General features: G+C 35.8%; 1 protein-coding gene across 13 annotated transcripts in view; it reads right to left on the bottom strand.

The window, feature by feature from the left end:
• The window catches only part of NT5C2 (5'-nucleotidase, cytosolic II), a 66,822-nt gene that overhangs the window by 33,506 nt on the left and 8,901 nt on the right, over nt 1–24,415 (bottom strand). For 5 of the 13 annotated variants that reach the window (XM_039361740.1, XM_039361743.1, XM_039361738.1 and 2 more), the window contains exons 3-4: nt 22,046–22,171; nt 4,745–4,818 (exon numbers count right to left, since the gene is read on the bottom strand). The exons of 3 other annotated variants lie outside the window; for them this stretch is intronic. In XM_039361740.1, coding sequence (XP_039217674.1) covers nt 4,745–4,818; nt 22,046–22,171 — 200 coding nt within the window. Of the gene's footprint in view, nt 1–4,744; nt 4,819–6,750; nt 7,100–22,045; nt 22,172–24,415 lie in introns of those variants that run through there. 5 more of the 13 variants (XM_039361742.1, XM_039361746.1, XM_039361744.1 and 2 more) reach the window with 2 other exon arrangements.

The following is a 24,415-nucleotide window of genomic DNA, read 5'->3' as shown; positions in this document are numbered from 1 at the left end:
CTCATCTCTATAGTTTTAAATGTAATGGCATGTTAATAAATGTTAATCGATTGCAAAAACCTATGGGGGTATCAAGCAGAATAAAATAAGAATACAGAAAAATTATGAACTACTCATTCCTACCAGTGCATGCTAACTTCTTCATTTATCAGCCAGAAGAATCAAATCCAGGGAGCCTCCACTGGCTCTTGCACAACATCTGCCCAACAATTTTAATATCGTTGCCCAAGGGAAAGCCAAATGGGTCACTGAACACACTGACATAGGAAGATATATAAAAGACACTACAAAGAAGGGGCCAGGCTTTGAAATACCATGTCAGCAATGGACAATTCTGAATAGGATTCACATCTCACACGGCATCTGCCGGGACTCTCTGTATAATTGGGGCACTGTATCCTCCCTCCAGTGTGACTGCGGGGTCCCACGTCAAACTGTAGATCACATTGTGACTGGCTGTAAGCTGAGAGCATATATTAGTCCAGTATTTGATTTTTTAAAATATAAACAGTGTTGCTCTTCAATGATGAGATGGCCTAGACATTGGTATTTGAATATAGATATTTTTAACATTTATATTTTACTGTGTTTTACTAATGTAGGTGAAATATTAACATTGCTAATCCATGTATGATATGCCATACGCTACATACATAAAGAATATTGAGAATAAAAAATTATGAAGATCAGGAGCTGATGATTGGTGATTGATGACTGCATTTAACACTTCTGGAAAGGATAAGAGTTGCAAGTCCCATGGAAAGTTTGGGAAATTTTTATTTTAAAATTGTAAGATCTGGTGGCTTTCATAGTAGTTTTTATGTTTTTTCTCAGAATTGAGGAAAATATGCTGCTATTTTTAGCAATATGGTTGGAAAGGGATGTAGGAACTTAGGGGTTGCATGTGGTCATAGGGACTTAGAATATCCACTCCTTAGAGTGGTGGCCATAAGGACAATAGTGTCAAACATGACTAAAGAAGGAGCTTACCTCTTTAAATTTCTTATAAATGCAGAAGTATATTGAGAAACGCTGACAGACAGGAGAAATAGGAAGATGAAGTAATAGCTTTTGTGATATTTACCTTTGCAAGAATCATCTGCTACATTACGAAATATAAGCCAAGCCTAATTCACTAGAGTGTAGTGTTTGTGCATCATTTCTAAGTAAACGTGTGATGAACTGCATGTTGTAAATTACTAAAATTCATCTAAGAAGTACTTTATGAGTGAGATGTTTCCATATTTTTAAACATAAGAGCATTCCCACTGATAAAACTCAAATATGCTGCTTGTGTGGCTATATGCAAGAAGAACACACATGAACTTAGAACATTTAATTCCAGAACAAAAGATGCTTCTTGCTATTTTGGCTACTGCAGAGGGAATGATGACTCTTCTTTAATCTTGCTATAAAGATTAGAAGCCAACTGTGAAAACATAATACACACATCCTTCCCCTCTCAAAAGCAGATCCCTATTCCCTTTTAGCTGCAGCAAAGAGAAACTTCAGTATCAGAATTAATCACACAAATGTGAAATAATATTTCTGTGGAAACAAAATTTGGCAACCATGTTCAGTCTAGTTTCTGCTTTTGCCAGACTGCTTTTAAGTTTAATAGCAACAATCCTTAACTGATGATGAACTGCATGTGGCCCTTAACATTCCTTTGTAATCACTCAATACTTCACACTACCAAAATCTGGCAAAAAGAACTAACTTTTTTCCACAGCATAATTCTTTTTCCCTTAGTATAATATTGAAAAGGTTAGCAGGAGGTACCCTGGAAGACTATTCGATATTGCTAACAGATACCATGACAAAAATTAAATATTTTATCTGATAAATTTGACATGTTCTGCTCTTTTCCTGGCACTGCTATATTCAGGATTGTGTTTCTCTCCCAACTGACTCCAAATTTTAAAAATTCCTTCATTTCATTTGTTTTTAACTTACTTTATTTGCAATAAGAACATCTATTGTAACTCTATCCTTTTAACAGATGGCCAGTATTATAACAGTATATCCCCACAAAAGAACAATACATTCCTGTTATTTCTATCATATGCCACATGTTTTGGTTTAATACACATCGATTTAAATATTTCCATTTGAAAGTTTTCCTCATGTTCTACTCCAAAAGTTACATATTTAAAAAAAATCAGCAACACATACAACAATCAGTAATTATATTATTCTCATAAAAATCATAATTAAGAGAGTAGATAAGAGATATATCTTTCTTCTTTCCAAGCAGAATGTTGTTATCTCAATTAACTTGTTACTAATTCTCCAGATTTAGCTAGTAGGTTGCTCAATGTTATTTTTCTGTCAGATGCAAAATGACTTTACAGTATTCGTACTACTTTGTTTCTTTTGCTAGCCAATATTTTCAACAATGATCTCATGATCTAAGCTTAATTAATTAAAGAAACAAACAAACTCCTGGTCTTTACAGCTGCTACCTCTCCTCTTATAGTTAACTTGAACATCCTGAATAGCTTTACTGGGCTTTGGATAGTCTTGAACAATACAAAATGGACTAGAGGGATTCCTGGTCTATGGCCAGGCAAAGGGAGAATGACCTTAACACAAAGAGCTATAGATAAGACCCAATGGTAAAGTGATTTCAGGATTCAAGATTTCAGTCAAAAGTATGTCAAGTATCGGAAAATCTCCAAAATTCTATTAATTTTGCTATGTATTCTGTGTGTGCCAGAAGCCAAAAGCATACAGAAAGTTCCACATTATAAATTCGCACTTAATCACATTCTCTGAAAGAATGTATGTACTTTTCATCCATCTCCTGCTTATTTATACTTGATCATATATGAGTTACTGCAACTAAAAATGACCCAACACCAATATCTTATGTGTTTGCAATTATCTTTTTCAGAAATGCTGAAAACTAGCCATGCAAATAAAATGTTTGATAGTTAGCTAATATATTTAATCACTGAACTACAACTGGATATTCTAGAAAGTGAAGTTAAATTGGCTCTACAAAATATTGCTAATCAAATGCTGCAAGAATTGGCGAAATATCAGCAGAACTCTAAAATCTGATAACAAAATGCAGAAAAGAGTTTTGTAAACAAGTATAAAAAAACAACTGTGACCAAGGGAGTGAAAAATATCCATTATATTTGAGTGCCACAAAAAGATAATGTTAAGGAATGTTCTAAGATAATGCCCAATATTTTGCAACACAAATTTTAATAACACATGGAATAAGAATTTCCAGGGGTACAAATAGATTCAGAAGAAGTGATGGCACCCAAGATCATTTGATTAATAGCTAATGGGAAATGGGAAAAACATTTGGGAAAACGGGTTTTCCCAAAACATATCTATTTTTCTTTTACTGATTATACAATGGCTATTGATAGGGTGGTCTGAAACATACTATGGATATTCCTTAAAAACCTGGTATATCAGAAACCTCATTTACCTATTGAAAATTACTATTACCAGGAACTCTTCATCGGAATGCAATATAAAGCAACTAAATGGTTCAAAATGGAGAAAAGAATATACCAATGTTGTGTATTTATATCTCATTTATTCACCTTATGTACACAATGTAAGTGGCAACAGATGTTATCTTTCTAGAATCAAAAAAATGACAGAAATAGGAAGGTGTTAATATATCTAGATAAAGTTTACAGGATATATGACAATTATGTAGGGGACACAGTCTTCTAAATTTTGAAGAAATTAGTACACTGATTTCAATTAACCTTTTAGAATAGCAGTCACTTGCTCACACCATTTCTTCCAATAATCCAGTGATTTTTGTAACTACAATTTGAATGAAATCTTTCCTTGACTCAATCTTTTGTTTGATATTCCCTATTTCATTGACATATACCTGTGATACGAATACCACAAGAATACCTGCAGTATGGTTACAACAGAAGATATTGAGAAACTAAAAATATAAACTGCTTATTCACAAGATTGCTGCAACATATTAGGGATGTGCAAAATATTCAATTTTTCTTTCAGATCACAAGCTACTTCTATCAATTTATATATCTAGGAAAAAATTAACCCAATTAAAATCAAAGCAAAAATTAAAAAAAACAAAACAAAAGTAAAACAATTGATTGCAATAATTAACTATTTAAAGCTTGGAAAGACAGATGTATTTTTACTATCTTCTTAAACAGCAAGATACTAGAAGCCAGAAACATCTTGAAAACACATTTCACTTCCAGACAATTGCAGGACTATTTCCAGAGCAGCTGAACCAGCACTGACTGGAGGAAGAATGGAATGTTTCAGAATTCCTTGGAACATTCTGTCTCCAAAATATAATATTTAACATACTGCACACCCAAAGACATAAAAAGAGACATTGGGCAATAATACAGTGTTCAACTGCAGTGGTAGCAAAATCATTGCTTACCATCATGTTGACACTTAACATGATTTGGAATGATTGACTGTAAAAGACACACTCAGGAAAGACCTGTCAAACTCCTAATCTAAAACCCCTGCTTCTATAACATGATATAATATGTTCATTTATTAGAATGTTTATTCAACAAAATGGTCAGGATTTATACAAAATGATAAGAATGTAATCAACTGCTATCTGTTCTTTAGTTCTCTCTATAAACTGCTTAAACAAAATTTAAATAGCTCCTTAAATAAGCACTTACTATTCCAAAATATAGTAAGGCATTCTTATTTTTGTTAGCAATAAGCTCATTTATGAAGCAGAGATTTGTATACATACCAGCTAAAGTATAATCCATATCAAATCCAAAGCACTTTATTTTTTCCATGGCTAGACTTCTATTCACAAAAACCCTGCCAAAAAAAGGTAAGAAAACCAATAGTAAGTATTGTTGATATGAAATCTGAGTAAATAGCATGAGGATCACATATGCTTCAAACTATCCAAGAGTTATTAAGGGAACATGCCAAGGGACGAAATGACTGAGACGCATTTATAGTGATCCTGAGCACATTCACTTTGGAGCAAATGCCACTCGACTCAGTAGACTCATCTGGGAATAACCTTATACTGTTCAGAACTGGGCTGTTAATCTTCTAAATGCAATAACATTGCTGGATGCTATCAGTGGTAGTTGTATTTAAAAGATTCTTAAGAGAGCGGATTTTTCATTTCATATAGGCGAACAGAATTAACACAAATTGTAGATACCAATCAAAAATAAAGAAAAAAGGATGAAATAATGTTCATTTTTTTTAACTCAAAAAAATAAAAATAAAAACAATAGACCAAGAAGGTGGCATACTGGCTGTGGATTGATGGTTTGCCTACTAATTATATAATTTTTTTAATATTAAAATTATTCTCAAAATCAAGCCTATCTCATTGTATCATTAAATAATCTATGATTTAAAAATGCCATAGAAATTACACTCTAATTCCACCAATATATAAATACAGAAAATGTAAAGGTTAAGTTGTCCCTGCAAGTTTTACCCCACTTTAGGGGGCAGTACTCATCTCCATTTCTTAAGCCAAAAAGTAAATGTTGTCCAAAGACATTTTGGTGGTCATTTGGCCAGCATGACATCACCCTGCAGTGCAAAGTATATGGCGAGACATGAATGCTATTACCTTCCTGTATGCTTATATGTAGTACCCATTCATCTACTTGCCATGATTTCGAACTGCTCGGTTGGCAGGAGCTGGGACAAGTGATGGGAACTCCTTCAGTCTTGCATACTCGGGTCTCATACTGCCGAGCTATGGACCTTTAACAGTCTAAGACTCAGCATCCTACCCACTGAGCCACCTTATAAATGTATAAAAATGTATGGTGTACATTAATTTAAATTAACCCCTGCGCTAGCAACTTTATATTCAAAAATATACAATTCTTTTTATACTATACAATTCAGTTCTGAAGAAGCTTCTTGGATGAGAAGCGAAATGTTTTCAAGGAAACAACCAAGTCCAGTTGCCTTTTGAAAAGAACCTTTGGGACAACCATGACCTGAATGATTGAGAATCTCCATAAACTTCCCTTTTCTCCTTTAACATTTCATCCTATAAGTAGCATACAAGTGCACTATTTATTACATCACAAACTTGATCATGCACTAACTTGAACAATCAGCTGTTTCAGTACCGCAGTACATTTCAGTTATTTCTGGTGCCTTTCAAAAATTAAAGGAAAATCCCTTGAAGACCTTGCATTATTTTTTTTTTAAATTGCCCTACTATTAAATATACCCGTGAAGAAAAGAAATTACTTATTTGGGAAATATGCTTAAGAAAAGTAATTGAATTTTTGCCTATTAAATAAAGTACTGAAAATATGTTATTTACATTCTATCATAAGACAAGGTTAACAAAATTTCAATTACATTTTTGAAAATTTCAGAGGAATTAGTCAATCCAAACTTGTGGAATAATGCTTTCTGCATTAATGAAATAAATACAGTAGTCAATTACAAACACACTAATAGGCTTTTTGTATCTTCAGGTACTACTTGGATTTTCTTTTTAGATTTATAAGATAAAGATTAAAGTAACATTTCACTTGTACAGGCTTATGAAGTATGCTAAATATTAAAAAATGAACAAATACATCCAAAGATGCTTTATTAACTGCTTAGAACCTCAGAGATTTCCCTTTCAAAATTCAAGTACTATCTAAATAGCTAGTCTTAACACAAGACAATTTACAAATACGCACATCTGAATTCCATTCCACCATTAACATTTAACGTCAAACTATCATATTTCTATACTAAAAAACTTACCTCATCATCTTATTTGGAGGTTCTTGTAAAATTTGTAGCTGTCAAATTCACGTTACCTATTTTTTAAAAGACTCCGTTCCCCCATATATAAGCAATTTTGCTTTTTTCTGGCTTGATTTCAGCATAGCACTATGCGTGAAACAAACTGGGAGATGCCACGTATTTGTTTAGACAGTGCTAGAGAACCCAGATCTGCAGCTAATTTAATAAATTACAGGATATCACTGTTCAATACATCTCCGTTTGGAATAGAATCTCTCTGGCTATATGTTTTACCCTTACTTTCAATGCAGCTCTTAAGAGTCACAATTTCCTGGCAAGCTGCCTGTTTTGGCAGTGAAGCATAGAAAGTACAACGGTGGAATGAGATAGGAGGGAGGGGAGAGACAGTTAAACATGACAAAAGTTACACAACAGCTACCATCAGAATATACGAAAGGCACTATAAACAGAAGAAATATTGCAAATTTATGATGTACCCTATGAGCCCTTGGGATATCAACAGAAAGGCAGCATTGCTAAATATTTCATGGTTTTGAGTAAACAAGATATGATTCATCTTTCTCATGCACGTTTAATGGTTTGATCTCTGGCAACAGGATCATCTCAAAAAGGCAGTGAGGCTTTTTTGTACCCTCTGAGGATTCTCCAGATATAAACATAGATATTAGTTTGTAAATTAAAATGAAATTAACCACAAAACGGTCCACAGAATTCAAGTTTTTTCTGACAGCTTAGGAATCTCATCTGAAAAAAAAGGAGAGACTGAAGAAATTGCATGTTCAAGTGCATAACCAGTTAACAGTCTGTTTGGACAGAACAGAATCAGGGGCGGTAAGCACAGCACCACAATTAAAGAATTGTTCTCTCTGTACTATAAGGGTTTGTTCCAACAAGATAATATGGAAAAAATAATATAGTTCCTTCTAGTTTTACAGAAACTTCTTCCTTCATACAGTTAACCTCAAAATGAGTATTTTTTTAACACTGTATAGGACAGCAAGGAAGAACCAGTTTGTGGTGATAGTTAAGACATCAGGCTACAAATTAGTAGACTATGAGTTATAATCCTGGCTTAAATATAAAGCCGACTAAGTGATTTGGGCCCAGGCACTTTCTCTCAATCCTAGGAAGCAACCAATCCTTCTGAGAACATTGCAAAGAAAATGTTTGTAGTCCTTAGGAATCAGAACTGATTTGAAGGCACATGTGTGTCTGCGCGTGCACATACATGCGCGCACACAGAAATATATACACACAGAAAGAAAGGAAAAAGACATGTTTAAAAATGTCCCTACATATTTTGCCTTTTTTCTACTCAAGTTCTCCAGACTCAGAGAATATAATCCTGCTCCATGTCAGATAGAAATGTTGGTGTCCCTGAATACTAAACAATTTTGTGGCATGGCAGCAGATAAGTACCGAACAGTTAAGCTGGTTCTTACATACAAAGGAGAATACTTGGAATACAGGAAAATATTTATATGCACTTTTTTAACGCAAGCAGATTCTATAGCAGACTGAACCTACTCTTTGTCCTTCCACAAAATGTTGAGTATGACAGGATTTGAAAGTAAGAGAAAATTAGAAAAAAATAGCTTTTAAGGATTAGAGGCAATGTCATTTAGAATGAGTGAATGAAGCTTGTATTAGGGATCTAAGAGATAAATATTCCTTGAAACCAGTTCCTGTTTCAATCTCTCCCACAAATGGATTGAAGGCATTGCTCAATACTGCCCAACCTGCATTGTATCCTCTAAGACAGTGTTTCCCAAACTTGACAATTTTAAGGCATGAGGACTTCAACTCCCAGAATTCCACAGCCAGCAACGCTGGCTGTGGAATTCTAGGAGTTGAAGTCCACATGCCTTAAAATTGTCAAGTTTGGGAAACACTGCTCTAAGACAGTGATGGCGAACCTTTTAGAGACCGAGTGCCCAAACTGCAACCCAAAACCCATTTATGCATCATCAAGTGCCAGGTAGGTGTGGCCCATTGGGTGGGTGTGGCCCATTGGGTGGGCGAAGCTGCAGTGGTAACGGCAGACCAGGTGGGACTAAAAAGTTCAATCAATCAATTCCAACTTTGCAAGATCTTTTTTTTCCCCACGAGAAGTTGAAATTGACTGATTGAAACTTTTTTTTTTTGCACACGGCGGCGGATTTTCGCCACCACTGCTCTAAGATTCAGGTTTAGATAAACATTTTCTTAGATAAATAGCTTTGATCCTTAGAAGTCAGGACACTTAGATTACAATAGTGTTTAATTCAGGGCTCTGACTGGAAGGGTATTCATATATATTGTCTCATGGAAACAATACAATTTACCAATTATTTATCCTCCAGCCCACAAATTAGATAATGCCAACTGAGTTGGATAATAAAAGTAATATTTGATTCTGATGGAAATGCTTACTTTTCTATGCTATTTCTATTAATTACTAAATAATGAAGAATAATTGTAAGGGAATTCCAGTAATGGTGCAGAGTCACTTGGTAAAGAGATGGGCAGCCTAGAAATTTAATCAAACAACCAATAATACAATATACATATGTGGGCATTTATGAGGGCGTATAAAAATATACCTAATCTTTTTCTGGTAATATCAGTTCACTTTGTATTAAATTTTAGCATCCAGGACTGTACTGTACAGGTGTCATCAAAATGAGAAATGACAAAAGTATTTAAAAAAAGAAAATTGTAACACACACACACAATTCTGAATTCTGCAAAAAAGCATTCAAGAGAGCCAAAGTCATAAAAGAACTCCATAGAACCTTTATAAAAGTTCATAGGTTAATCCCACCCATTCCCTAGGCAAACTCAGAAGTTGGTGATGCTGAATGAGGTGGATGATTGTTGCTTTTATAATTTTTTAATGGCTGCTATGTGTATACGTTTTTATCATTTTTAATATTGTTACCACCCTAGAATTGTGTATCTGAGATGGGCAGCCACCTAAATCTACTAAATAAAATGAAATAAAAACTTGTATATTTAATTGGAAATCTTTATTAGAAGGATTGCTAACATGAAAATTACGGATATAAACTCCTCAAGCAAAATCAAAAACTTCTATGATATAATTTTCTTTCAAAAATCACATCACAACCATGCTCTCTGCATATAAGAACCTAATTATTTTATTAACTGTAGCAGCAAAATTCTGACATGGTAACTCCTTCATTTTCAAGTTGCATCAAAAGAATCTGATTTTGTACCTTACAGCTTTAGGGATTATCAAAAGAACTAGAATATCAGAAAAATAACCCCTCAATATATGCAGATGCAAGAGCATTATTCTCATACATATGATTATATAGAAAAATTAATGATTGCACAATTGTATATTATCATGTTTACATATGAGATAAATGTCCATTTTCTTCTACTACTGTAAAAGAAAACTGGTATTTTTCTTTAATTCAGCCCAAGAAATTAAATAAAAGAAACTGCTCCAAAGTTCAGGTATAATCATCATCATCATCATCAAACAGACAAGCACCTGCAACATAACACCCCAGACTTAACAATTGTCGATAAGAAAGACAAAAAAGTCTGGATAGTGGACGTGGCAGTGCCTGGAGACAGCAGAATAGATGAGAAAGAACTGGAGAAGATAACGAAATACAAAGACCTAGAAATAGAAATAGAAAGACTGTGGCAAAAGCAAGCAAGGGAAGTACCAATAGTCGTAGGTGCCTTGGGTGCAATCCCAAAACAACTGGAGCACCACTTGAACACCATTGGCATTGACAAATTCGCTATTAGTCAATTGCAAAAGGCGGCCTTACTAGGAACTGCTTCCATCCTGCGACGATACCTGTAATACCATCAAACATCCACATCTGCCTATCCCAGGTCCTGGGTAAGGACTCGATAGGTAGACAAAATGCCAAATCCAGTCTGAACATCTGGCTGACTGTGCGATGATCAATAATAATAATAATAATAATAATAATAATAATAATAATAATGTTGGACGGGACCTTGGAGGTCATCGAGTCCAACCCCCTGCTCAGGCAGGAAACCTTACACCATTTCGGACAAATGGCTGTCCAGTTTTTTCTTAAAAACTTCCAGTGTTGGAGCATTCACCGCTTCTGGAGGCAGATTGTTCCATTGGTTAATTGTTCTAACTGTCAGGAAGTTTCTCCTTAGTTCTAGGTTGCTTCTCTCCTTGATTAGTTTCCATCCATTGCTTCTTGTCCTGCCTTCAGGCGCTTTGGAGAATAGCTTGACTCCCTCTTCTTTGTGGCAGCCCCTGAGATATTGGAACACTGCTATCATGTCACCCCTCGTCTTTCTCTTCATTAGAGACATTCCCCATTTCCAGCAACCGTTCCTTATATGTTTTAGCCTCCAGTCCCCTAATCATCTTTGTTGCTCTTCTCTGTACTCTTTCTAGAGTCTCAACATTTTCTATATTGTAGTGACCAAAACTGGAGGCAGTATTCCAAGTATGGCCTTACCAAAGTGTAAAAATAAAGTAGTATTAATACTTCACGTGATCTTGATCCTATCCCTCTGTTAATGCAGCCCAGCACTGTGTTGGCTTTTTTGGCAGCTGCAGCACACTGCTGGCTCATATTTAAGTGATTGTCCACTAGGACTCCAAGATCCCTCTCACAGTTACTACTATTGAGCAAGGTACCCCCTATATTCTTATATATTCGTAGCCTTGCATTCTTTATTTTATATGTTTAATTTCATTTATCGTGAAACATGCAACTAATAAGAAAGCAATAGTTAGAATTTTTCTATTGGACACTTCATTAGTGGAATTAAAAGGTATAAATAAATTGCTTACAAAAATCAAAAGTACAGCACCAGCTCCTGCTTTTAAAAAAAAAGTACTTTCTATGTTCATCTGTTACTCTTTGGTAAACAGTTATAAAAATTAAGTGTCTAGTTTTTAATGTATGGGACATGTATTCAATAATACTGAACATACACAAACTATTCTTGAACGATAATTGAAATTTTTAGGCTACTATTGCTCTATATTAATTTTTTAAAAGATGATAGGAACTTTCATCTGTAAAATTTAGAAAAAACATTCTTTTTAACTAGAACTGATGTCTAAATGACCTCAAACAAGCAAATATCTGGTGAAGCCACAGTACACATTTTGTGCCTATTTTTTTTACCCCTCTAGTCTCACGTTGGTTCAGTGAAGTCTGTGATATAAATATAGAAAGATGTCTAAAGTGAAGCCAAAGTAAGACCAATGCCATATCAGAATACAGAAATAGAGGCCTAACTTCCATATTTTTATGCCACACAAAGCTGTCTTTGAAAGTAGAGCAAGTAAAGCCCTTTTTCACATCAGATATATTTAAAAGAAGTTATTTGTAAAAATGTGTGCACCCAAAAAACTAATTTTACCCTTTTATCTTGGAAGTTTACAACCAATTAATTATACACACATAAAATAAGATAATACAAATACCTGGATTCTGCTTCTTGGCAATTGCCAGTAACAAGAGAGAATGGGAAGCCAACTTTTTCCATTGTTTAACCTTTACTTGTAACAGCTGTTAAGACGCCAAACAGTATGCAATGATCCAAAGGATGATGAGAAGTATTCCCTCAGAGTTAAAAAATAGACATCACAACAATTTGGTGTCTCATACTGAACCTCCTTCCTGTCCAACTACAATCACACTGCGTGATTGTACTCCTACGGAGGGACCAGCCTCACAGTTACTCCCAACCCAGATACATCAACAATGAGCAAAGAAAGATAGCATTAGACTTCTGTGTAACGAAGAACTTCCTTCTACTAAAATGACAGTTTCATTTCCACCCAAATTCATGCTGTTGGTAATGGCTTATAAAAGAGTAGCATCTTATTTCCAAATATTTCAGTAAGTCAGTGGCTGTATAGTCAATTTCTATTTTTGTTTACACAATAAGCATTTCCACAAATAGGCAGTAAGATATAATAAGACTTACAGTTGACACCAGCTATGAGTCTAAAGCTAGCTATTATTTGGGATGAAGTGGAAGGAAAAGAGAAAGGAGGAATTTGTACTACATAGATATTACACATAAAATAAGAGCAGAAGTTGCAACCCATTTTCTATGGGTCCCCATACTTTATCTTTCTTGAATTTACAGTCAGTACTATCTATTCTAATGTGTTCTTTACAATACAGATTTTCCTAATTAATATACCTAAGATTCAATAAGCATCTCAAGGTTTTTTAAAAATCTTATTGAATTTTATTTACAACAAAACATAAAGCAAAATAAAAACATTGTGTACAATTTAATATCTATGATAATTTATCAGGTACTGAATCACTTTTCACTATACAGGTTGAGCCAGTCTCATAGATGACAGCTGTAAAAAAGGTATGCGCAACATCTACCCAGGATGATGTAATACAACAGATTTGTCAACAGATTCAGTCCAACTTTTAGTTATTCTGGTGAAATAACTAAAGGCATAAACATACAATTCTCTAAATTCTACAGAGATTATTCCAAAATATATTCTGGCAAAAATATACATTATTTTTAAAGTGACCATCAGAATTTATTGTAACTGAGGCAAATTTAAAGAACACAATCCTCAAAAATCACTCACAACATTCCTGACAACCATTCCCCATCCTTTAGCTTCTTCGCAGCCATTAGATGTAGAGGAGAAGGCAATTTTTGGTCCTACGGATTATATCTAAAAGTGTTAATAGTCATGTAATACAGAGAATAAAAATACTGATAGAACAATATTATTTAAACAAACAGAATTGGGATTTCTAAAGGGTTTATTTTTTTAATTTCAGTCAGTCTAAATAATGCCTTACATGTCAATATTTTTTTCTTTCTCAGATCTATCAAGAAATTGCATTGCCACTTTCAGCAGTTTCCTGCTCTTTTGGAGGGTGGGGAATAGGAATCTGTGGGTATCAAAAAAGAATTACAAAATCCCCATCACTAAAGTAGAAAGGTCACAGTGGTGCTTAACAGTTCATGAATTTTACAGTAATTCTGCATAAATATGACCTAAAATGTGATCTTTTCTCCACACATCCTAAAACTAGATAAAAAGTACCAAATTAAACAATGAGTCAAAAACATTATACTTATTCATTTATTTGAAAAAAATGTTCCAAAACTACATATTTGGAAAACTATATGAGTCCTAGTGGATAATCACTTAAATACAGGTCAGGTAGTCCTCGACTTACAAACATTTGTTTAGTGACTGTTCAAAGTTACAATGGTACTGAAAAAAGTGACTTATGATCATTTTTCACATTTACAACTGTTGCGGCATCCCCATGGTCGTATGATCAAAATTCAGATGCTTGGCAAGTGATTCATATTTATGACAGCTGCGGTGTCCTGGGGTCACGTGATTACCTTTTGCAACCTTCTGACCAAGTCAATGGGGAAGCCAGATTCACTTAACAACAGTGTTATACCTTAACAACTGCTGTGATTTACTTAACAATTGTGGCAAGTTTGTAAAATAGGGCAAACTCACTTAACAAATGTTTCGATTAGCAACATAAATTTTGGGCTCAATTGTGGTCATATGTTGAGAACTACTTCTATGAGCCAGCAGTGTGCGGCAGCTACCAAAAAAGCCAACTCAGTCCTAGGCTGCATTAACAGAGGAATAGAATCAAGATCACATGAAGGGTTAGTACCATCTTATAATGCCTTGGTATAAGGGGAGCACATCTTTTATCGAAAGCAAAGGTTCACATATTTTTGCCATACACAAATATGTAGCTTTGGGTCATTGTCCTAAATACATAAATAAACAGTATAATGTTTTGGAATCATTTGTTTAATTGGATTCTCTTTATCTAGTTTTAGGTCATTTTTATGCAAATATATAGAAAATTCAGTAAGATTCAAAAACTTTTAAGCACCACTGTAGTAGCATCAGCTACAGTTCAGTAGCTGTAGATCTGTGTATATGAAAATGTATTTCTATAAAGAGGAAAACTAAAGAAAACCTGATTTTATTTAAAAACCTATTTTAAATAGAATATCTTTTTAAAGAACCTATTACAGGAATATTTAACAGGCTTCTGGAGATCCTGAAATAACAATTTTTCTAAGTTCAAGAATTTACTTTTATTTCCTTGTTTCCTGTCTGAGTCAGTGGCTTTATTCTAGTGGCCCATAGATCCATAATTGATGACTTAATTAGCAGTTATCATCCCAGCTCTAGACATTTAGAAAATACACACCATTTTTGGATAGATGAAATAAATTAACTTAAATAGTAAAAGCAAGTAGGTCCTTTGGATTCTATATAACTTTTGATGAAACTAAAACCTACTATCAGGCATTTTATTCAAGCAAAGTTCTTTAAAAAAACCCAAAATCCCTGCTTACCCCTATGGGTGGTATGTGTCTTTCTCAATCATGATCCTCTACTAGAGATTTGGGAGTTTGTGTAGTATATTCGCTGTTCTTAGCACTGTGTTCTCTGGACAGAGAACTCTGATATTGTTCCTGGGATTTGTTGAAGCCACTCTTCTAGCTAAGGAATCCAAGTGCTCCTATCACCACTGAAACCACTTTGGCTTTTACTTTACTTCCCCTGTTCTGGGAGATTGCTGTGGCTTGCTTTCAGATCTTATAGCCACTTTACACTGATGTTATGCGTCTTTTTCTCTCCTATGATCTTTCCAGTGCTGTTTATTTTACTTTGGGTATATCTTCTATAATTGATCTTTTGGGTCCTGCTTCTCATACTCCTTCCTGACATTGCTGTCACTTGGCTCCTCCCTGCATCACCACTATGCATTGGACTATCTCTGAGGCCTCTCTGTACAGTCTGCACCTTTAGTCAGTAGATTACCACTTCCATAGATTTGATAGCTTAGTGCCTGATCATTGCTGATATGATCAGAGATTCAGTGCTGTCTTTGTAGTCCAGTCCTTTCCAGACAGTGGTACGATGTCCCAATGTCAGCCACAGCTTTCATGATCAGCACTGTCCTTCCTTGTGTTAACCAATCTGGGTGAGAGTCTGCTGCTATCAACTGGTTCATCTGTGCTACTAGGTATTCCATGTACTGCCTGTCGTTTCTTTAGTCAGTACATATGGATCATGTCTAGGCCAGTTACTTTGATGATAACTGTTTCCTATTCTTGGAGATTGTTATGGTTTGCTCTTATGTATTACAGCCACTTTGCACTGGTATTATGTGTCTTCTCTTTCTTCCATATGTTCTTCCTGTTCAGTGTCGGCTATTGATGGCTCTACTGTTACTGTGTTGTTGCACTGCAGTTGGGAGTACACCTTGAATATTTTTTTGTCAGGACCTTGAATTTTTTTCCCTAGTGTTTACACAATTGTGGGAATATGTAGCTAATCATATTGTCCTCTTTTATAGCCTTTGAAGGATAGCAAAGAGCAAATGGGCATGAGTAAGAGTCCGCATGGATTACATCATGGTAATAAGAGTGGCAAAGTGCAATTATTTCTCCATCCTTACTGTCTCTGGATATAGTTCCTCATCAGCCTACTTTTTTATGAGAAATCAGTCACAAGATTTTTAGTGGTTGCTATGAAGCGTATTTTTTAACATATAGTGAACACGTAATATAAAAGTGACTGAAACATGCTCTATTCTTCTAATGATCTTAGACCAATGTACCAGCCACCTCTATATTGTATCTTTATCCCTCCTAGCTAAAGAATATCACCCAGGAGGTGATATGTAGTTGGGTCTGTGCAGTAGTAACTGCTTTAAGAGAGTGGTGGTATGCCCCTTCCTCAAGAAGCTTTGTTGAACCCAATTGTTCTGGCTAATTTTAATCCAGTCTGACAACTTTTGCTTTTTGGATAAATTACTAAAAAGGCATCAAAAGGCTCTGAAAGATATGGATTTTGTTTCAGTCCAGTTTCAGACCACAGCACAATACCAAGATTCCGGTGGTCATACTTGTTCATGATCCCTTGTGCAACTGGCATGGAAGTAGCCCAACAGTCCTGGCTCTACTTGATTTCTCACCAGATTTTTGATACCAGCAAGTATCAAACCATCTTCAAGAATTGGGAATGGAGAACATGATGGCCTGGTGGTTCTCATTTATTTGTGAATCAGTTCAGTTAGTGTTAACAGGGTCAGAGGGAGAGAAATTGAATTTGAGAGATTCCTGTTAAATGGGCTGCCTCAGAGTTTGACACTTTCATTCCGCCTGTTTAATTTCCATATAGGATGAGTGGTTGAAATATCTGCTGGTTTAGGGTTCAGTAACATCAATATGCTGATGATACCCAGCTATCCATCTTAACTCTGGGCTGGCCAGGTGATGTTCTAATGTCTGGAAACTGCATCAGTCTAGATTGAGGAAAACAGGCATAGGTTCAATCCTGACATGACTGAGTGGCTTGGAATGTTTGGATCCCCCATGTCTGGAGAGGTTCCATCTTTAATCCTGAATGGGACTGCACTTTTTTCAGCATTGGTGTGCAACTTGAGCAGCAGGTGGCAGCTCTGGCCAAGAAGGCCTTTGCACAAATTCATCTAGTGCAGCAGTTGCATCCGTATCTACACTGGGAGGTCCTTAAGACACTCACTCATTCTTTAGTCACCTCAGAATTGAACTATTACAACACCCAATTAAGGGACACCTCTGTTTTTACAGCTGCACTGGCTGCCAGTGGGCTTCCAATGCAATTCAGAGTTCTGATCATGACCTATAAACCTATTCCTAGCATAGGGCCTGTTTATCTTAGAGACTAACTTTTTTCCATAGTTGTTACACAAAGTCAGTCAAGAGTCACTGTCTCCAGATTCTATCAATTAAACAATGCCATTGGGTAGGATCACCCAAATGGGTCTTCTCTATCATGGCCCATGCTCTGTTCTGTCCCCGGGCTTTGGGTTAGAATGGGCAACTGACCTTTCTACTTTTGTTATTCTACTTTTTTAATAATTCTTTTTTCCCCTTGGTTTTTGATTATTTCTGTAATTTCATAGTGTGTTTATTATTGTATTATGTAAGCTACTAGAGTTATACTGGGCTGTCTGATGAATTTAATTAATAGATTAATTATCTTAACTAGATCATTTGGAAAAAAATTTACAGTGACAAAAAAATTACTGGATCTATAAATCAGATATGTTATAGTTTTGGAAGGTTCCTTAAGAGACAAAAAAAGCTGAAAAGAATTCAAGCTTTAGAATCTTATCTGAAAGAGGTTAAAAAAATCAAGCTTCTTAAAAACAGAGAAGGAACACAGGGTTGGCTTATTTGATCAAGGTAAAACAGATAATTAGTTATTCTAATAATCTTTACTGAAGATTCCTATAAGGGTTATATATTATACACACACGTACATACATACATACAAAAAGGGAAGATAATTTATTGCTTTTTCTTTTCTTGCAGCACCCAGCCAGGATGGATCCTACATGTTAAATGTTAAATTTAATTAACCACTTTTTCTTTTCTTTTTTTGTACACTATTTTTCTTCTTTTTTTGTTATTGTTAGGGTTGAATGTATGCTTTTGCTTTGTTTGCTTTACTGTTTTGTATTTTTCTCTCTATGATAAAACAATAAATAATAATATATACAAAAAAAGATTGCACTCCTTGAAATATAGATGTCATGAATACCAGCTTTAAGAACAGTTGAAAATAACTGTAGAAAGCTATTTCAGCTGCAAATATTTATTAGTCTGGAAAAGAAAATATAGGATGTATACCAATTTTATTTAGTACTGTTTAATTCCATTAAAGCACAGCAACATGCTTAAAAAATATTTAGACTTTATTGGACTCCATTATCTTTGTATAGAAAAAGCATGTCTAAAACAGCATTTTGTTGGAAATGTAATAAGAACAATGCTTCTTTAAAGCGCTTATTTTTACAATGTATTTGTAAAAATATTTGGGAAGAAAGTAGTAGACTTAAAAACGTGACTGCAACAAAAGCTAAAATCTTCCAAGGATAATATTCATTTGAATTTTATACCTAGTACATGGAATTTGACAACTGGAGAACATAAATTGATTCTCCATGATTATTTATTTATAAAATGTATTGGTCCCCATCTTATCACAAAGTAACTCTGAGTGGCTTACAATTATAATGTTAATACACACACATACACACAATTGATATTGCAACACTGGAAAGATAAATATATGGCCCCATTTAAACAACTTTATACAGATAGTCCTTGACTTATAAACAGTTGTTTAACAAGCATTCGTAGTCCTGATGGTTATGGTAAAACATCATACCACCCTCCCTCTAGACACATGATCACATTTTAGGTCTGTTCAAATTTATGATTGGTTGTCAAGTGCCTGCAATCATGTGATCACCATTTGAAATCCGAGTAGAGACTTTCAGAATGCTGGCTTCGCAAGTGTCTTTCTCCTCCAGACAGGAGAAAGAAATTAGGAAAAGAGATGGATTCCAGGGGTCAAAATGCTAAAGGCTCTTAGCTTCAGTATTCTAAAATGCTGAGGCTCAGAGCTTTTCAGAATAAGTTACCAAAATTGTTAATACATGTTGTGATGAAGGGTGAAGTTCCATTTTACTTTTTCATACTTTTTGTTTTTATATTTTTGTAATCTAATTAGTTTTTTTCAATTTGTAATTTCTAATAAAATTATTTGAATAAAAAGGAAAATGAATGTTATTTAATATATACAGGTAGCCCTTGACTTACGACCACAATTGAGCCTGAAATTTATGTTAAGTGACATATTTGTTGAGTTTGGCCCCTTGTCACAGTTGTTAAGTGAATCATTGCAGTTGTTAAGTTAGTAATAAGTTATTAAGTGAATCTGTCTTCCCTATTGACTCTGCTTGTCAGAAGGTCGCAAAAGGGTATCATATGACCCCGGGACACTGTGACCATCATAAGTATGAACTAGTGTCCAAACATCTGAATTTTGATCTGCAAAGGTCGTAACTGTGAAAAACAGTCATAAGTCACTTTTTTCTTTCTTTTTTTTCTTGGATAATGCACAAATTTGCATGATCATTTTGCTTAAAACAAACACAATTTAAAAATACATATAGCAAGTTTCAGCAAGAAGATATATATGTAGGTCTTTGGTTATTCGGGTTTTCTCCCGTGTAAAATTGGAATTCAGCTCCTCGAAGCACGAAATTCAGCTCCTCGAAGCACGAAGCTGAAAACACCAGCCTGAAGATGACGAATGGGACTTTGTCGAAACGTCGCCAAGACACTTCCAACTTTACGCGGGAGAAAACCCAAATAACCAAAGACCTACATACAAACACCCGCGAAAACCTCAGAAAACATATATATACACACACACATACAGTATATATATATATATATATATATTCTGAGGTTTTTGCGGGTGTTTGTATGTAGGTCTTTGGTTATTTCGGTTTTTTCCCGCGTCAAATTGGAAGTGTCTTGGCGACGTTTCGACGAAGTCCCATTCGTCATCTTCACGCTGGTGTTTTCAGCTTCTTGCTTCTAGGAGCAATAAAAAAGCTACGATCACACATTGCTCCTAGAAGCAAGAAGCCGAAAACACCAGCCTGAAGATGATGAATGGGACTTCGTCAAAACGTCGCCAAGACACGTCTAATTTGACGGGGGAGAAAACCCGAATAACCAAAGACCTACGTATATATAAAGTCAATCAGATAAAAATAAAGAGCTCTGGGATGTAAGATAAAAGGCTTTTATATATATATATATATATATATATATATATATATATATATATATATATATATATATATATATGGGTCTTTGGTTGGTTCGGGTTTTCTCCCGCGTAAAATTGGAAGTGTCTTGGCGACGTTTCGACGAAGTCCCATTCGTCATCTTCAGGCTGGTGTTTTCAGCTTCGTGCTTCGAGCAGCAATGTGTGGTCTTAGCTGTTTCTTCCTTTTAACTGCCAGTGGGGGTATGAACTGATTGGGTGGGAGCTTGGCTGTGTTCTGATTGGGTGGAGGTGTGTTCTGATTGGTTAGGGGCTTGGCTGTGCTCTGATTGGCTGGGGGAGTGTTCTGTTTGGTTGTGCTCAGGTTAGTCTGAGTTGCAGAGGGGTTTAAGATTTTGGGCTGCCTTGCTATTTTTTGGCTTCGCGTTCGTGGTCGTGCCTCCTCTTCATGGAGGGTGTCAGTTTGCTTCATGTATGGATTGGAGGGGTTTAAAGTGGCTAATGATGCAGCTGTGGTCTGGCTTCTGGTTTGTGGTCGTGCCTCATCATCGGTGTGGCTTTGGGTTTGTTTTTTGCGTGGATGTGTGGTGGTGACATCCTGTGTGGTTTTTGTGAGTGTGGGTCTGGTATCATTTTTTGTGTTAGGGAGTCGTTTGTCAATAAGGGCGGGTTTCCAAATGCCTGGTAGGCGGGAGGTATCATCTTGCTTGTTCATGCTGTATGGGCGTTTTTCTATCTCGAATGGGACTTCGTCGAAACGTCGCCAAGACACTTCCAATTTTACGCGGGAGAAAACCCGAACAACCAAAGACCTACATACAAACACCCGCGAAAACCTCAGAAAAATATATATATATATATATATATATATATATATATATATATATATATATATGTCTTTGGTTATTCAGGTTTTCTCTCACGTAAAATTGGAAGTGTCTTCGCGACGTTTCGACGAAGTCTCATTTGTCATCTTCAGACTGGTGCTTTCGGCTTCGTGCTTCTAGGAGCAATGTGTGATTGTAGCTGTTTCCTCCTTTTAACTGCCAGCGGGGGTATAAATATATATATATTTATTTCAGTAAAAAAGGAAGCGATCACCAGGAAATAAAACACCAAGGTTTTAATAAATAAAATCAAGCTTTCAATGGCTAGCACCTGCCATCATTGTCAGAATACAAGCTAGCTAGTGAGGAAACCTGCTTATAAGCATAGCCACGCCTAAACTCTACTTATGGACCTTGTAACAGGTCCAAGCCGACTAATCCTTGCTTCACTTACAGCCTTCAGTGATTCTTTCTTATAGTTCTTACTTACATCCACACAACCACCCACTTCCCCCCTCCCTTTAATTCCTGAGTCATACTGTATTGTACCCAATACTCAAGAATAAGAACAACAAGTGTCCCAATTAACATAAAACAAACTCGCTACCCCAGTGACCGTATCGACTCCACTGTCCCCAATGGTGCCCCCGCTACAACTCACCTGGTCGCTGGTGACTTGGAAATGGATAGGAATTTTAAAAAGGCAACACCTACTACGAGCGACGGCAGAATAACACCTTTGCTATGTGGCCGCACCGATCAGAACCACCGAGACAGAGACATGCCTTCAATGGATGTACAGAAGATCAATACTTACAGCCGCCCCGTTATGGGGGTGGTCACACGCTCCCGGAGAGCGGCGTTACGGAAGACTGAAAGAGAGGCAACCGGATTGAGAGTTGCACCAGATGGCACGAAGGTGGAGCACGGAGGATGCGATACACTGGGAACAGTGGGGGGAAATAAAAGTGTGGATGAGATTGGTGGCAAGGATTGTGGGGGGGTTGAAGGAGTGACAGGATTGAAGAATGCAAATGAGTGCGATGCGTGCCGGAGGAGTGGAGGAGAGAAACGTCCCAAGGAACAGAGGAAGAAGAATCAACTCAATAGTGCAGAGGACCCTTTAATTTTGAGAAACACATGTTGCCTATATTACTCAGGAACTAAAGGGAGGGGGGAAGTGGGTGGCTGTGTGGATGTAAGTAAGAGCTAAAAGAAAGAATCACTGAAGGCTGTAAGTGAAGTAAGGATTAGTTGGCTTGGACCTGTTACAAGGTCCATGCGTAGAGTTTAGGTGTGGCTATGCTTATAAGCAGGTTTCCTCACTAGCTGGCTTGTACCCTGACGATGATGGCAGATGTTAGCCATCGAAAGCTTGATTTTATTTATTAAAACCTTGGTGTTTTATTTCCTAGTGATCACTTCCTTTTTTACTGAAATGTATGTACCCAGGAATCGCTATTCTTCAATTTTTAATGTAATTTTTTATATATACACGTAATTAAGAATACTAAAAACAAAAAGGTGATTCCTGGGTGAATTCATGTTGACTAGCATAAAATGCACGAACACCAGGAAATTTATAAAACTATAAAAGTTTAATAAGATAAAATACCAAGCTTTCTCTGGCTACTGCCAGCATCATCAGGGTAACTTCCAGTCGATGGGGGAAGCTATTTATGGATATGGCGCTCTTTGCACCCAGCTCCTAGACCTCGTCACAGGTCCTAGCCAATCCACCTGTGCTTTGATCGTAATTTCCGTGTTGCTAGCCGTTGTTTCCTTGTTTTCCTTGCTTGTATACATATCACCACCCTTTCTCCCCTCCTCACCTTCTTTCCTAGCCCTCCCCATCACCATTCTCCCACCTTCCCTCTTTCTATGGTCCTTTTTCAGGATGTAGCTGTGAAAAGGGACCATGGAAAGAGGGAAGCGATCAAAGCACAGGTGAATTGGCTGGGACCTCTGACAAGGTCCAGGAGCTGGGTGCAAAGAGCGCTATATCCATAAATAGCTTCCCCCATCGACAGGAAGTTATCCTGACAATGCTGGCAGTAGCCAGCAAAAGCTTGGTATTTTATCTTATTAAAACTTTTATAGTTTTATAAATTTCCTGGTGTTTGTGCATTTTATGCTAGTCAACATATGTATGTATGTATGTATGTATGTATGTATATATATATATATATTTAAGTCATCTTTGTTAACTGGCTTTTAACCCTGACGATGTTGGAAGTTCCCAACGAAAGCTCGGTTTTAATAAAGTATTTCCTTACTTGGATCCTCCTGGTGGTTCCAAATTATTTACATACATACATACATACATACATACATACATACATACATACATACATGAGTTTCAGCAAAAGCAAGGTTTTTTTGTATATATTTTATTAATTTTGTAGGGTTAGGACTAGGATTAGGGTTGGAGTTTTTTAAAATAACATTCTTAATATTTAACAAACAGCATATTGTCTGGGTTCATGTATTTAAAAAACAGTAAGAGTTAATCTATATTATCATAATCAATATGTTAGTTAATCGTTCTTACTAGTATATATTCAATGTTACATAGTACATATCATGTTCCTTTCTCTCTAACTTGCTTTTCTAGCCATTGGTAAAAATTGCAAATCTATATTAAAATACCTGGATGGGTTTCAACAATGGAAGCATTTGCTTACCCAAATTTAATCAATTATGAGAAAGTTATGGCCTATAAAGATATTTTGGACAATGAAAGGAAATTGAAAGAGAGATAAGATTTACAAGAGCAAGGTATCGATCTATCATGGTGGCCATACTTGCAAATTCAAACGAGATATGAAAAAGATGCTAAAACAGTAGGATTTTATAAAGGACAGAATTTGACCAGATACTGCTAAAAACAGATGAAAAAAATGATTAAGAAACTCTATAAATATTTGCTAAACTTAAAGATGGAAGAGGAACAAGTAAAAGAAGCAATGATAACATGGGCAAAGAACTTTGGACATAATATAGAATTAGAAAGCTGGCAAAGATTATGAGAAAGAAATGCTAAATTAACGAAGTGGTGGCTTACAAAGAAAACTTATACAAAATGTTTTACAGATGGTATCTAACACTGGTGAGATTAGCGAAAATGTTTAAAAATACATCAAACAAGTGTTGGAAATGTAAAACAAAAACCAGGTACTTATTATTG

This window comes from Crotalus tigris, unplaced genomic scaffold, assembly GCF_016545835.1.
Source record: "Crotalus tigris isolate CLP2741 ecotype Arizona unplaced genomic scaffold, ASM1654583v1 scf7180000019328.220996217465:2438092, whole genome shotgun sequence".
Classification (NCBI taxonomy): domain Eukaryota; kingdom Metazoa; phylum Chordata; class Lepidosauria; order Squamata; family Viperidae; genus Crotalus; species Crotalus tigris.
The sequence above is the reverse complement of the archived record's forward strand: the minus strand, read 5'-3'. Positions and strand labels throughout refer to the sequence as shown.